Source organism: Fundulus heteroclitus, chromosome 9 (genome assembly GCF_011125445.2).
Source record: "Fundulus heteroclitus isolate FHET01 chromosome 9, MU-UCD_Fhet_4.1, whole genome shotgun sequence".
NCBI classification, from domain to species: Eukaryota; Metazoa; Chordata; class Actinopteri; order Cyprinodontiformes; family Fundulidae; genus Fundulus; species Fundulus heteroclitus.
The window spans coordinates 14,315,476-14,331,498 of NC_046369.1; the positions used below are offsets into that span (position 1 = coordinate 14,315,476).

Sequence of the window (16,023 nt, forward strand, 5' to 3'; positions counted from 1 at the left end):
CAGCCAAACAGATCTCTCTCTCTTTCTCTTTGTCACGCTGAATGACATTTGTCAAAAACATGTAGACACTTTCTTTTGGTAATAAATACCCCCCCCCCCCCTCCCCCGCAGACACACTCTTATGAAAATAATAGCACCATGTTTAAGAAAATGTTTGGTAAAAAAAAAAAAAAAAAAATCACACATGGTGTTAATCTGACATTCAGAGGCAAAAATAACACGTTGCTGACGCCATTAAAACCCGATAGTGAGTCTCTACCCGTATTCAGCAGCTTGGATCCACTTGTTTTTTTTCCTCCCTTGCATCCTTTGTTTACTTCCAATTTTTTTTTCTTAATTAGCAAAGAACAGAACACTATTGCCCTTTTTAATACATGTTGCGTTTAAAAGACACCAGACAAATAGGCTGCCGTTACACATAAAAATTACCTAACAACTTATTTATGGTAAAATGTGCGCAAAAGATCAATAAATGCAAAAACGCATGGCAACTTATCTGTATAGCACATTTTCTTAAGAATGTTAGACAGAAGTTATCTGAACCAAACAAATGATTTGCTCTAAGAACCCACTACGTTCTGCTGCTATGCGGAATGGCCTCACAGTTTCCACGAGTGTTACTAAGAAGATTAATTGAAGAGCTTAAATCTTGATTTTACTGCTGTTAAAACACTAGAGGTTTAGTGAAATTAGGATACAAGGATCAATACTTATTCCTTGAGTTTCAGTCATATTTCTCAAACCAGCAGGTGGAAGTGTTTTCTTAATGTTAGCTATAGATCGTAAGGTTCCTACACGGTGCATTTGACGGATGAAATAACACTGAGCCGTTTTTGTTTGGTTCCCAAACTGTGATTCTCAACCAGTTTGACTGAATCATTCATGTTAAACCAGCAGGTTCTTCTCCCATTCCCGTTGGTCGCCTCTGCAAACGTCGTTCTGTAAAAGCTGAAACCGCTTGGCTTTGTTGAGCTGAGCACACTTGAACTGTGTAGCTAAAACTAGCTGTATGCTTTTAGTTTTTTTTTTTTTGGCCCTTTGCAGGTTCTACAACCCTTTCATACAAACCGTTAAATCCAAAGACATTAAAGTAAACGGGTCTCCTTCGAAACGCACATAAAAAGTTTACGCTTAATTCCTTCAATGTGCTCACGGACAATGAAAAACGTGCATAAGGCCCGATATCAACGGGACAAAGCAAAGAGAAATCCCTCTGTACACGAAAACATTCAGCGCTTCAGTGTACCACGTTAAAAGGTCCTTGCATTCATACTGTCTCAATTTTTTTTTGACTTTTGGCACATTAAAAAAAAAAAAAACAGAACAATACTCTTTACAGAATGACCCAAACGTTGTCAATCACTTGTTTAACAGTATCATACATTCCAGTTGTTCATAATCTGACGCATCCTGTCCCCGCTGAGCCCATAGTACGTAGGATAGGCAGGGATGCAGTGAGAGAGTAATTAACATAAAAAAAAAAGACAAATATGCATTCATCAAACTGGCATTGCAGGTGTTGGAATCGTTATGGATATGTACAGCGGAGTGCAAACTGAGGCGGGTTCTGACTGGGGCCGGAGAGAGTTCTATTAGGACTGTGCAGGCACTACTTTCTTAGGGGTGGCTGGCTTCTTGGCTTGCCAGAGGTGGTTGTGGATGGTCACGGCGTCCACGCTGGCCGACATGGTCTTCGCCGGGATCTGACTGAACTGCTTTTTGTCCGAGTTGTACTTGTAGAGGCCGTCGATCATCTTGCGCGCGATGCTCTTGGGGCCGATGCCCGTGAGCTTGTTGATCGCCTCCGTCTCGGGGCAGTAGGTGTAGAGGGATCGAAACTGGCAGCCGGAGTCCCGGAACAAAACCAGGAAGTTGTTGGCCTCTGATTTTTCCATTTCCTGTTGACGTCAAGGATAGAAAGTTTTGATGTCAGAGTAACAAATGCTTAAGAAATCTGGACTGGTGTCCCGTTTAATTGTGTGTATTGTGCAGGGAATACAAACAGAGAGCGGCGTTTCCATTTAGCATGGTTAGCTAGTCATACTAATGGTGCCATCTAAGATGATAAAGATTGTTTAAAATCATTTGGGTCTTTTTTAAGCAGTCATATTCAATAAATTAGAAGAAAGTTCAGCATATTTCATTAACTCAATTCACTAAGTGAAATACATTCATTAAACGCAGACTGATGCTGTCGAGCTTTTATTTCCGTTAATAATGATGGCTGTTTGCTTGCAGCTAATGAAAACAAGATATTTAATATTGGAATATTACATCAGACCAATAAAAAAACACACATTTCTACTGAAACTTTAATAAAACAGTATGTTTAATAGCTGCTTAAAGGTTCTTATGTTCAAAAGGCATTTTGAGTAGGACTGGACGATGTAGGAAAAAAAGCAAATCGATAAAACAGAAATCATGTTGATCGATATTGAGAATTATCAACAAATTCAAAACATATATTTTAAGTGCAGCCCTGGCCATTTTACGCTGCTGCTTAGCAGCCTAATTTTAGATACAGAACACCGAATTCAAACCCAACCTTTAATTCAACCAACTTTTTACCAGAACTGAAAGTTTTTTTATAAAAAGAATAAAGAACATGTGCTCTCTGAACTCTTAGAAGGGGGAGGGGCTTGGTGATGGAGCTTGGGTCCTGGGTTTGTGATTGGTTGGGAGGATGACTGTAATATTAACCTACATGGCTAGAATACAAAAGGAAGGAAAACTGTTACTGTGTCGACATACGTCTATGAATCGATATATATTGTTATTGAATTATTGTCCAGTCCTAATTTTGAGTCTGACAAAGGAACATCACCTTACCCATATTCTTATAAACTGAATATGACTGTATTTATAACAGCAAAATCCTCTTTGATTGAACTGCAGAGCTGTGAAGCACTGACTGCTCTCTCTGTCTCTGGTCCTAAAATAAAGGCTTAATAACTGTTCAGGACAGGGAGGCTGCTTCAGGCCAATTCAGAATTACAAAAAAAATATATTAAGTATTCCTAATGTAACACATACACCAAATATTAAAATGAATATACTCTGAATAAACCATAAATCCATATCTTGTGATGTAGTGTGCTTCTAAATTTTAAGGTGTGCGAAAAACAAAACAAGAAAAAAAAGCTGTAATTCTTCTTAGCTGAAGAAAGTAATAGTAGTTCTAGATAGGAAAAGTGAGAAAGCTCCATGTCCCAGTTTAACGTTAGTATAAAAATCTGATTGTTGAAACATTTACATCTTCAAGTCATGCAGAAAGTAGAATGTGTTTTTATAGTTCTTAAAAATAATCTAGAAATGGGTAAAATTAGGTAGCAGAGGAAAACAGCTTAGCAGAATAAGTAATTAAAAATCGGCCAACAAATGGCTGATCGGTGCATCTCCAATTAAAACAAATCAAAACACGAGGAAACCAGACATTAAATTGTCATGCACCGTCCCTGCAGCTTTAATACAGAAGCACCCCGTGCCGTTACCTCCAGGATCTTGTTCTTTTGTCCCTCGTTGACCTTGCCTGCGAGGCAGCAGTGGGCCAGAGCGTTCTGGATGATGTGTTTGTTCGATTTGGCACTGGGCTCTTTGTACAGCCTTGGTCCTGAGAGGTGGGGATGGGGGGGGAGGGGGGGGGAGACAGCGGGTCGAGACTATTTCAGTCATGTTATAAAACAAACCAGGCTCCCTATTTTTACTCTTTCAATAAATCATGTATGAAGATTTCTGTGCTGCAACTTTGTCTGAGAAGGGAATGATAGCAATGAATACAGATGGACCATAAAGGGCACTTTATTCAGAGGCTCCCTTATTACGCTGTAGTTTAAATTTAAAACCGACGATGACGCTGGCGTCTTCATACGTCAAATTCAAGCCATGGGCCCACCCACCAGTATACTCTGTGTTGGATGTCACAGAAGAGGTGGTGGAGGCGTTCTCCCAGTCCTTTTCTCCATTCCTGCTGCTGGAGCGACTCGGCGAGAGGAAGCCATCGGCGGAGTCTGGCCTGAAACATACGCACACAGACGTAGGGACGTCAACACATCGACTTTTAGCTCACCCGTCCTGCATGTCAGCTACGACTCACCCGTCGGCAGAGAAAAGTGGAAGCAAGGCAGGGGTGCTATTCAGTTTGGTCATCAGAAGCGAGGGCTTGATGTTATTGCAGGAGGCATTAAAACAACAAAGCTTGCAGGCGCAGGCTGGGGGGGTGTGAGAGGGGGTGGAGGTGGGGGGGGGGGCATCATGTGTACCATGTAGGTCAGGTAGTTTGCAGAATTTGGCTTTTACTTGCTCCAATTTTTTTTCAATAAGAGCAACTAAAGCATAACTCCCATCAACCAGTCAGCAGAGCGTTTGGTGAATGCACATTACCAAGTCGTCCACGCCTTCCTGTCGATGTTCTGCTCGTTAGGTGACGGCGCGGTGACTTGATAATGTTATTTTATGCAGGGTGGGCTCCGCGGAGCGAATCGGTGACGCTGTGCTTTTAAACAAAAAGGATGGCCCTTCGTGTTTAGTCAGCTGCGACACTAACAGCAGGGTCCATTAGGACGGCAGAGCGGTGAGCGAGAAGCGTAGTGGGTGTTTGCTTTCAAAGCTCACGCCGCCTCTCACTATTAAGCACTTTACAGCCCCGCGTGCAGATCACATTTCCTCACAAACATCCGGGATGCGTGACGCCGTTATGCGCGAACCACGGCTTGTTGCGCCGAGGCCGCTCCAAAACTGAGGCGACTTGTAACCTCCCTGTACACAGTATGAAGGCTGTGAAATGCTTTATAGTGAGAGACGCCGTTTAGCTGTCCGTGAACCTCTTAGTATCCAAGTAATCACATTCGCAAGCTTTGGAATGAGCAGGGAGCGTCCTCCTAAGAACCAAACTAACCTTCTCCTTCTCTGTTTGGGAGAGCTCAGAAAGTAGAAGAGACGGCTAGAGGCTAAACTAGAACTTCTGACGTGTGAAACGGCAGCAAAGAACGGTGCAAAAAAAAAAAAAGGGGGGAAAGTTTAAAGAGGACACGTTAGAGGAGAGAAATACATTTAATCGAGATTTCCAACAAAAGTCACATCAAACTTTTTATCGTATATTTTATCTTAAGCCCTAATTGTGTATATACACACTATAACAGGGACCACCAACCTTTTTGAATCTGAGAGCTACTTCATTGGGGCTGTTTCATACGAAGGGCTACCTGTACTGAGCTTTGAACTAAAGAGTCAGAGCTCACCTGAACTTCTTGTCATATAAGCATGTTTTTAATGCTTTTAACTCTATTTAAATACAAGTATGATTAAAAAGGAAGAGAAACTGAATAAAAAGCATTTTAAATACAGCTCACTGGAAGGTTTTGCTATTTTTTTAACAGGCTTGACGGCACCACATATGATCCTGGGGGCTACCTGGTGGCTGCAGGCACCATGTTGGTGACCCCTGCTCTATAATATTATTCATATGATAATTGGCAGCTAAAACTCTTTTTTTTTAACTAAAAAGCTCACAGTAACACTATCCAAGTACTGGCTCAGCATTGACCTTAAGTTATAAAATAAGTCTTGATGTTTGGACTAAAAACACGGCGAAGCGTCTTACCTTGGTGCTCTTTTGTCCGAGTGAACGCTGTCACTGTCGCCCAAAGTCAGCGAAGCCAGAGACAGGCTGGAGACTGAAAAGAAACGCTGCCGTGAACCTGGATGTGAGACAACAAGGCGTGGCACAGCGTGACGTGATTACACAGACACCACACGCATGGAGACAAAAAGCAGACGTCGTGCCAGCCGTGTCACGGAGCGACGCGGGGTCAGGGAAGCCGCCACGGCCGTGAAATGCATGAAAACAACATATAACGATGTGAATGATTAGCATGATATGATTCTGATTTAACGCATTTCAAAATACCTGAGATGAATTGTTCGTTCAGCGTGTCGGTGTGCTATACTCTAAGACACGGGTTCCCAAACTTATCAGCCTACAACCCCCAGAATAACAGTTTTATGACTTTAACATGAGATTAAAGTCATAAAACTATGAAAATATAGTAGTAATTTTAAGGGAAGACTGCAGTCTTTTCTCTTGTGTTTATTCTCATAATGTTCTTTATTCTTTTATGTCTAATATTATGACGTTATTCTTGTTATAGTAATAAATAAATAAATAAATAGAATTTATGAGATAATACAGTAGTATTTTTAATGGAAGACTGCAGTCTTTTCTCTTGTGTTTATTCTCATAATGTTCTTTATTCTGTTGTATCCAATATTACGATGTTATTCTTGTTAGAATAAAAAAAAAGAAATGAATAAAATTGCATTACAGCCAGTGTTGTTTGAAGAAGGTAAATTCATGGCCACAGAGAAGTAAATTTCTTCAAAAAACCCCAAAAGAATTTAGATTAATTTGACATATTTGCAAGAAAAAAACTTGCTGTGCTCTGATGTCAAATAGTATTAAATGTTTGAGGAAAACAATTTTTTTCCCCATAATTAAAGGCATAAATTAGCAATATTAAAACAAGTACATCTCTGACATTTTAAAGTCAGAAACTTGGATCATCTCGCGACCCCCACTTTGGGAACCCCTGCTCTGAGATGCACAATGGTTTTGGACATTTATCAAACTATTAATTATCCAACACGGCTTAATATCTTTATATTCTATGATAAATAAACAGTGAAAGACAATTAGCCTGAGTTCTCACAGGGCCGAGCAGACAGACAGCGAGCTGAGAGACGGGACAGGGTCCTCACGGTTACCTGTGGCAGCCCTAACGGGCGTCTTTGGGGAGTCCACGCTGTCGCGGTGGATGGACTTGGGCCGGCCCCGCTTCGGCTTGGCCGGTCGAGGCTTGATGACGGTGTCCATGTCCTCCATCAGCTTCAGCTGCTTCCTCCTGAGGTACTCCTGCTTGATGAACTCCTTCCTGGCCTTGTCCTCCTCCTTCCTGACACGCTCCTCTTCTGCTTTCAGTCTGAACGCATTGAGGGACAGAAGAGGAGAACATTTGGAGATTTATTTTGAAAAATACGATCAAAGGTAGGAAATCCCACAACACAATAAATAAATGGGAATTGATTAAGCAAACTATTTTTTTTTTATTTAATTGATGTATTTTATTGTCCTCAAGGGGCAATTCCTTTGCAGCAGATTCCACAAAGTCTACACAGAAAAATGAACACACACAAAAAAAGTTAAGCGTTTACAGATCATATCTCCACTCCAGGCAGCACAATTCATTTAAAATACTTTAAATACCCAACAGCTAAAGGAATAAAGGACCTCAGATACCAGTTTGCCCTCTTAAACCCAAACAGAGGCTGCTCTTTAAAAAAAGAAAGGTTTTAAAATCTTGTCCAGAACGTTGCCCAAATACTTACACTGGCTGAAAATCTCTGCCAATGACCCATCGATGGGTGTTGGCACAATCCTCAGCTGAGTTGTTGGGAAATCAATCAGCATCTCTTTTGCTTTTTTTACAACATTTAGCTGCAAGGATGAGCTGTGGCACCATTTAATTAAGCCTCCGTGTCCTGCCAGAGGCTAACAATTACAGAGTTGTCTGCAAATTTAACGATAAACAGTGACTCGATTTGGCTCGGAAGCTTTTTAGTGTAGAGCACAAACAACATTCAGGCAACAAGAATTCAAATGTCCCACAATAAAATGTGGAGCATCAGGAGAACTTTCCCCGCCACGGTCAAGCTGAGTTGGTGGGCCATATTCATCAATCTCGTAATCCAAATTTTCTCGGTGAGCGCTTGGACCTCCACCATTGCGTCTTAGCAGTCTCCTCCTCTCCGTCCTAGCCTCCTTGTCTGTCCCGGCTTCACTTGGCTGCTGCCAGGTCCACTTTTCCGCTGCCTGTGCAACGCTCTCTCCATCCTACTACACCAACCAGGTGCTTTTGACGCTTTGCATATCCCTGACAAATCTCTGATGGGATACCGGCCGGTAAATCCCCCGCAGCTGAGTTGCTGCATTTTGAAATGAAATCACAGGTACGTTGGAGCGGCTCGGCTTGGTCAACGCCGGAGTTCACGTTCGTGTTCAGAAGAGCTTCCAAAAACATCTTTATTAAAAAAGACATTAAAAATCCATGAAGAACTTTATTGAGTTGAAATACTGGACACCTTCATATCTGATTTCTAAGGCTTTACATTTTTATAGCCTATAAATGTTAAGTCTTTTTAAAGTTTTCCTTTTTTTACACTCAGGGTGCTTGCTCTTTTTCCAAATTAAAATTTCAGACTTTTTCCAGACTTTTTTAAAACTGATATTTTTTTTCCCAAGACCTTAACTTTATGTACTTGTATACTTGTGTGCCTGCTGCCTACTTCATTGGTTGAGATTGTACAAACTGTTTATTAGAAATGTTCATTGAATACTAGCCTATAACAATTAACAAATGTATTATTCACAGTAAATTATGCTTTTACTGATTAAAACGTTTCAAAACATGAAAATCACAAGTACATGAATTTCACATCAAACAAGTGTTTGATTCCATTAGGCTAATACGGTACGTGACCAGTTAGTAAAATTATAGTTTTATAGCCTACCTTCCTATTTCTCATTTCACAATGCCTTTGAGCATAATGTAAAATTCTACCACACATTTTTTTCCCATACTTTATTAAGACTTTCACACAAAATTCAAGACTTTTCAAGGTCTGGAAAACAGTGTTTCAAAATTCCATACTTATTAAGACTTTCAAGACTTGCGCAAGCACCCTGTCTGAGGACTTTATTGGTAAATTGTGAGAACTCTTCACTCTTAGGATTTAAAAAAAATGGAACTGCGAAGAAAATATATACACAAAGGCAAAACAAGAAAATAAATATTTTTTTTAAGCTGAAGAAGACAAACTTGATGAGATATACTACGACTAAAAGAAACACCCAAACAAACAGCCGACATATTCAAATTAAGACACCGGCGAAGAGCGAGCGGACCATTTCGTTTAACAAAGGAAGGAAAGATTTGGCGTACCGAGCTTCCTCTTTCTTCTGCTCCAACTCGGCCTCCAGCTGCATCTTCCTCATCTGGCTCTCTTTCTCTCTCCTCATCCTTTTCTCCAGCAGGGCAGCTCTCCTCTGCGCCATGTTCTCCTCTGCCTTTCCATCCTCCTAATGAAAACCAAGGTCAGCGAGAATAAAGTTATTCATAAAGCACGTTTGTAGTAAATTACTAGTTTGTCGGTTTATGAAACTGATTTTCTACGATTGCCAAAAGAATTGAGCGATCATGTGACAATTTTATTAATATTCATATACTAATCGAACTTGTGGAGATTAAAGCAACGGGCAGCAGTAGGTGAAGCTGGGGAGCATCATACATGTCACTGTGCATCAAACATTTTCTTTTATACATTAATTTTTTTTTCTATATTTAAATTTAAAGCATAAAAACTGATATAAACAGTATAAAAACAAATGGGGGAAGTCTGGGGTTTTCTTTTAGGAGATCAACTCTCCCTTATGCTTCACATTCGAGACAACCCTTCTCCCACCACACATTTCCACAGCTGTGCCTGAATTATTTACAGCAGCCCCACTTTTCTGACCTACATTGAAGCCCAGACAGCAGCTAAAAGCAATCCAACACGCTGTGGAAGGCAAGACGTTGCTATCCTCAGCCGACACGTTTCCCAAACCAATAATCTTCTCATGTTTGGAGCAAGAAGCTTTCCTTATTCAGAAAGGAAAAAAAAAAAAAACAGGGCTGCCACCCTGGTACAGATATAGAAATGCTCATCTCCCCTACAGCAACATTAAAGGTACACATTGAGATAGTTTTCTGTATTTATTGCAAGTCGTTCTCTTGACAAAAACTAAACAAATCCAGATCCACTTCATTTGATCTAATCCTACAAACCGGAATCACCTTGAAGAAGAATCCGCGGCACAGCTTTCGCTCGTCGTCATCCACGCTCTCGGTGCTGCCTTGATCCGTCTCCAAATCATCGTCAGTCGTCAGGTCCTCCGTCGTCGTCCTCACGCCTGACAGAGGAAGCTCAATCAGGCTGCCTTCGGCTTGGCTGGAGGCTTCTGGGTTGAGAGGTATCTCTGTGGGCGTCAGGGTGAAGGTCTCCACCACCGGGTGGGCCAGAACCTCAGGGAACGAAGGCTTAACTTCAACAAATGATTTCTGAACTGTGTGGTTCTGGTCGCCTTTCGCAGCGGCTGACATCTCTTCGTGGGTCTGGACTTCTATTTCCTGGGTCGGGGAGTTTGCAGCTGCTTCACTTTGCTCTCTGTAGGCCCGCCGGTTGGGGGAGCTGTGAGGAGACGGGGCTGAGTCGGTCTCCTTGGCGTTATCCCCGTCTGGGCCGCCGGGTGCCGGCTCCTCCCCCATGTACATAAAGGAGCTGGTCGAAGGCTGGCAAGGGGAGAACCTGCGCAGCCTCGGGATGCTGTCAACCGACTGCGGGGCGGTCAGGACGCGGCTGTACGGGGCCAGCTTGAGCTCGTTGGGTCGGGCGGTGCGAGGATTGCGCGAGTGGAAGGAGGCCGATTTGCGTTTGATGCTGGTCGGAGAGCGACGGGTGGAGCGGGGGGAGTCGGCGGGAGACGAAGGCCCCGAGGAGCGGGTGACGGCTCCGGGTCGAGGGTGCTTCTGTGGCGACGGGTTAGCGTGAGGAGGGGGGATGACCCACGCCTGCTGGTGCTGCTGTCCCCTCATGGCCATGATCACTTCCTGCTGCTGCGCCAGGCGCTGCATCTCAGCCTGGAGGAACGCTAACGAGTGGTTGAGCTTCTCGATAGAACGCGTGTACTCGGACAGATCCGCTTCGGTGACCTGAGCGTGGCTCTGTCCACCCTCGTCCCCTGCGCCCGGCGTCTTCTGCCAACAGGAGGGTGCGCAGCTTTGCTCTGCTCCGTCGGGTGTGTACGCCTTGCTCCTGCCGAATTTAAAGGTGGGACTTGTGCTTGCCGGCTTCCCCTCTCCCTCGGCTTGCCTGCCTTCCTCCCCGCTGGCCGCCCCGTCGGCTTTCCTCTTGACCACGTTGAGGAATGCCGAGTGGCCCATCTTCTGCCGATGCCTCGTAAAAGCGGCCTCCACTTTCTTCTTCTGAGCTTCGATAGCCTTGCGCTTCTCCTCCAGCCGTATCCTCAGCTGGACCATCTCTGTGGCCATGGCCTGCGCCGGGTCGCTGGGTGGAAGCTGGACGGCTGCGGGTGTCGCAACGGTCGGCGTGGTGGGTTGACGGACGGGGCTGTGCTCGGGCGTCGGCGCCCAGGAGACTGACAGCGGGAGGGCAAACTCTGAGCCCTCCGGAGGGGTCTTCATGGAGCTGCTGCTTCCTCTGCCTGAATCTGGGGCTGACGGACTGAGCTTCCTCATCTTCTGCTCGGCAAAGCTGGTCATCTTCACTCCCGAGGGAGATCTGCTCTGGTTGCTCGGACAGGGGCTCGGCGTGTCCGCATCCAGATCCATGTTCACGGAGCAGTCCTTCAAAGAGGAATCTTCGTCCAGCATGTCCTCCGTTCGGATGTGGATGCCCGTGTCCACCTCGGTGGGGTCTGTGGTGCTCAAAGGCTCCTTGGAATCTGACTCCGACACAGGGTCCAAACCCCCAGCGCCATCCCCGCGGTCTTGGCAGTGCAGGAAGAAACCATTGTTTATGCCCTCTACGGGTGCCTTGGTTGGGCTGTGGACGATCTGGAGGGCTTCCTCCATGGAAGGAGCTGATGCCAGGACACTTCCATGCCCGTTGGGGAACGCCGGCATGCAGGGATCCGTTGCTGCAAGGCCGTCTGGGCAGCCTTCCTCCTGTATACCAATGCTCTGACCGTTCACTGGCTGGAAGGACAGGTTCCTCTTCATTCCACGGGGCATGTGGCTGACCTTAAACCCAAAACCTTCGTCGGTGCTGATCGATCTAACCATCCCGTGTGTAGAGGAAGGTGCGGCAGGAGCAGAATCGTCTTTGTCGAATGGGATGTCGAACGACACGCCGTAAGGCCCAGACCTTTAATGAAAAAAAAACACAAATCTGTAAATAAATCTGCTGGTGCAGTCATGGAAAAATAATTGGAACCCCTCTGTTAATCAAAGAAAATGCCACAGCGAATGGTCACTGAAGTAATCTGAAACTAACAAAAGTAATAATAAATATGGATTTAATGAAAATTCACCAATGAAAAGCCGGCATTGGACAAAAATAATGACAGCCCTCATTTTAATGTCAACCATAGGGACGTTAAAATGAGGTGTGTCCTCTAATTAGCATTACAGATGTCTTCAAGCTTGTAACCGGTCAATCTAAGGGGTGACAGGTAGTCACTGTGCTGCTTGGTGACATGGTGAGGAGCACACTGAACATGGATCACAGGAAGCGAAGGAGGGAGCTGTCTCAGGAGATTAGAAGGCAAATTGTAGACAAGCATGTTAAAGGTAAAGGCTTCAAGCAGCTTCATGTTCCTGTGGCTACGGTTGCACATGTAATTCAGAAGTTTAAGGTCCACAGGACTGTAGCCGGCCTTCCTGGACGTGGCCGCAGGAGGAAAATGGATGACAGGATGAAGAGAAAGATAATACTTTGGGTAACCAAAGAGCCCGGTAACACTCCAAATAAATTTATAGTGAACTCCAAGGTCAAGGTACCTCAGTGTCAGATAGCATCAGCCGTCACTTTTTGAGCCAAAATGGATTTGATCTGAGAAACCTTCATCTGTTGAAAGCAAATTCTAAAAAAAGCAAAAGAGGAATTTTCCACAATGCATGCCTTGTGGGAGAATGTCCACAAGAAAGATGAGACAAAACTGGAGCTTTTTGGCAAGGCACATCAGCTCCATGTTCACAGACATAAAAAAAATAAAACCTAGAAAAGAACATTGTCCCCTCCTGTGAAACGTGGAGGAGGCTCAGTTATGTTCTGGGGCTGCTGTGCCACATCTGGCACTGGGTGTCTCAAATCTGAGCAAGGTTCAATGATATCGGCAGACTATCCAGGCATTCTGGAGAGAAATGTGCTGCCTGGTGTCAGAAGGCTTGAACATTGAACTTTTATAGAAGGAGCTGAAAGACGCTGACAGGAGTAGACACCCTTCAAACCTGAAACAACTGCAGCTCATGAGGAGTGGGCCTAGATAGCTGTCGACAGGTGCAGAGGTCTCATTGAAAGTTACAGAAATTGTCTGATTGTAGTGATTGCCTCAAAAGCTTGCACAACAAAATATTAGGCTACAAGTATTGTCATTTTTGTCAAGGCCTGTTTGAATAGTTTATTTTTTTTTTAATGATTCTGTCGAACCACAACGCAAAAGCAATCCCTGATTTTAATTGGTTAATTTCCAGTATTTTTTTAAGCATTTTTCAAACTTTTGTCAGTTTGAAGTTATTTCAGTGACCATTTGACCATTGTGGGGTTTCTTTCATTAACAGAGGGGTGCCAACAAGTGTTGTCCATGACTACATGTCATTAGTGCCTAATTTAACTCGGTGAACGCTTTAGATTTAACTTAAAATTAAATTTTTTTGATGAGTATATATTGTGGTTGCCAACCTTTTTTCTTTGGGCCATGTGCCTAGGTTACCATCAACGAAGGACATGGAGCTCGACCTCTTGATCTCTCCTGGATAACAAAAAGAAGCAGAAAAAGACTAATACAATTATCCTTAAACGAACAGATAAAACAGCCAATTTCCTTACAGTGAAAATTATAATTACCTGCGTTACGAGGCTGGGGTCGAAGGGGTAAACTGTAAATTTACACACAGGAGATGACGTACGTAATCTTTTCATTTATAATCGTATGAGCGAGCAGAACTTTGCGGTAAATTCAAAGAACAGCGTACCTCGGCCTTTCAGGACTTGGAGGCCTTTCCATGAAGCTCCTCTTGGTGGCTTTGGAGATGGGAATTAGAGGCATATTTTTCAATATGGATGAAGGTTCTGGAGGGGTGCAACAGAGACAAAATTAGCATTAACAATACAGAATAATACAGTATTATTTCCTTTTTTCCCAGTTTAGGAAAACTTAGAGGTATATTGTATTTAAATAACTTTTTAAAATTTTTTTTAAACAAACACCAATAATCAGTTGTGTACCATAACTTGTAGTGTAAAGTTTAAATGTAATACTTGCCAGTGCCTTCATTTTCGAGGATTCTTGGCTTTACGAAAGACGGCTTAACCACCTCAAACCACCAAAACAGCTCTGCAATGAACACCAGGTAGTTATTCTGGGGAAGAAAGCAAACGGGATATTAAAATCTTGGGACTAAGTTATCTTAAATCGCTCTGAGCTGAAGATGCTTTGAGGAGAAACCCTTGGAATATGTCAAATCTATATTAAATTGCAGCTGCAATGCACATCTTTCTCCACCGCGTGTCACTGTGGGCTCAAAGAAGATCTGCGCTGATTGAATTTCAATCAAGTATGTTCCTTTCCACGCAATTGCTGCTAAAAAACGTACGGGTTGATTGACAGTAGAGTTATTTAGCATTCCTTTCTGCAGGTTAACATATTTCCTGAGGCTTTATAAAATGAATCTTTCCTTCAAAACACTGAAAAACTGTACTGGAGCGAGCATTGGAGAAATGTAAAGCGCAAGAAACCAAAATTAAAGTATTCCCTACCACTTCGGTCACAGTTGCGCAGCCAACCAGTTAACCTAATTCCCACCGGGTAAGGTGTGGATATTTGTTGTCCCGCTGTGCCGAGGCATGTCCATGTCTAAATCAGGTCAACATGCAGTAGGAGGTCAAGCTGCTAGATTGGACTGCTCTGCCAAAAAGATCCACCGTGTGCTGCTAATTCTGCTGCACCAAAGCAGAAACAAAAAACCGTCATTGTAATAATTCTAACACAAAGCAAAATAAAAAACAAAAAAACGGTACATTTTGTCACGAACCAGAGACAGATGGACCCAGTATTCAACCAGACAAGCAGAGGTTAGGTGAAAGAACATTTATTTACAAAAATGCAAAAACAAAAACGGGCATCAGGCCAAAAAAGGGAAGAATGTGTCTAATAACCAAAAATAACAAAAAGCAGTCACTGACAAAACTATTAACAAAAACAGGGGACAGGCTAACTTAGAAATCCAGAGACAAGCAGTGGTCAGTTAAACAGGCAAACAAACGTGGAACAGGGAATGCTGGACAAGACTCACCGATAGGGATTGGAAAGACAAACAATGATGTGGCAGATTGCAGGGGGCAGAGGCAGGTATAAGTAAGGGGGTGATCAGGTGAATGGAGTGAAACTAATTACTGACATGGGTGGAGCTAATCGGGAACAGGGAAGTGCTTGGGAGTAAACTGAAGCCGATTGGATGGTGACTGGTGAAGGGGAGTGACAGGAAGACAAAAGAATGCTGGCAGGTGAACTGAACTTAGACTGGTGACATAAATGGTCTGAGCAGGCCAGATAAACTTATAACCTAAAACAAAATCAAACACTAAGACAGAACCAAAATTAGAAACTGAACTTAAGGCAGGAGAGTAAAGTAATTAATCAAATAACAAACAAAACACATAACTAAACCCAAATCATGACAGAGCCCCTCCCTCAAGGGCGGATTCCAGACGACCTTAATGAAAAGAAAGAAAACAGACTGGACCGGGCGGGTGGAGGGGGTTTCAGGACGGAGGGTCAGAATCAAACAAATGTCCAAACACAAACCAACCACAGGGCGAAAACAGAAACAATCAGAGAACAGAACAAAACAAGAGTCTGGTGGGCGTCCCGGAGGATGACCCAGGCGAGACAGGATGTCTGGTGGGCGTCCCGAAGGACGGCCCCGGCGTGTCGGGTTCTCCGGCGGACGTCTCGGAGCACGGCCCCGGCGTGTCAGGTTCTCCGGCGGACCTCCCAGAGAACGCCGGCGGAGCAGGGCTTTCGGAGGCCTTCGCCTGGAGAGGGAGAAAACAGACCCTGGCGTCGGACTAAACGCTAAGGACGACGCTGTACTAAAAGCTGGGAACGGCGCCGGACTACCGGCTACAGGGGGCGCCTGGCTACAGGCGACTGGTGCGGGAGCCTGGCTACAGGCTTCGGGCAGGGCCTGG

At 43.9% G+C, this 16,023-nt stretch overlaps 1 protein-coding gene across 7 annotated transcripts in view; it reads right to left on the reverse strand.

Annotated features, from left to right (window-relative positions):
- Positions 1-1,019: 1,019 nt before the first annotated feature.
- Positions 1,020-16,023, reverse strand: part of camsap2a (calmodulin regulated spectrin-associated protein family, member 2a) — a 60,317-nt gene continuing 45,313 nt past the window's right edge. For 2 of the 7 annotated variants that reach the window (XM_036141063.1, XM_036141061.1), the window contains 12 exons: positions 14,096-14,192; positions 13,806-13,902; positions 13,678-13,709; positions 13,513-13,582; positions 9,888-11,976; positions 8,994-9,130; positions 6,760-6,974; positions 5,600-5,696; positions 4,895-4,960; positions 3,897-4,012; positions 3,492-3,610; positions 1,020-1,898 (listed from right to left, as the gene is read on the reverse strand). In XM_036141063.1, coding sequence (XP_035996956.1) covers positions 1,593-1,898; positions 3,492-3,610; positions 3,897-4,012; positions 4,895-4,960; positions 5,600-5,696; positions 6,760-6,974; positions 8,994-9,130; positions 9,888-11,976; positions 13,513-13,582; positions 13,678-13,709; positions 13,806-13,902; positions 14,096-14,192 — 3,441 coding nt within the window. In that variant the 3' untranslated portion in view covers positions 1,020-1,592. The remainder of the gene's footprint in view (positions 1,899-3,491; positions 3,611-3,896; positions 4,013-4,894; positions 4,961-5,599; positions 5,697-6,759; positions 6,975-8,993; positions 9,131-9,887; positions 11,977-13,512; positions 13,583-13,677; positions 13,710-13,805; positions 13,903-14,095; positions 14,193-16,023) is intronic. The other 5 variants (XM_036141068.1, XM_036141066.1, XM_036141067.1 and 2 more) reach the window with 3 other exon arrangements.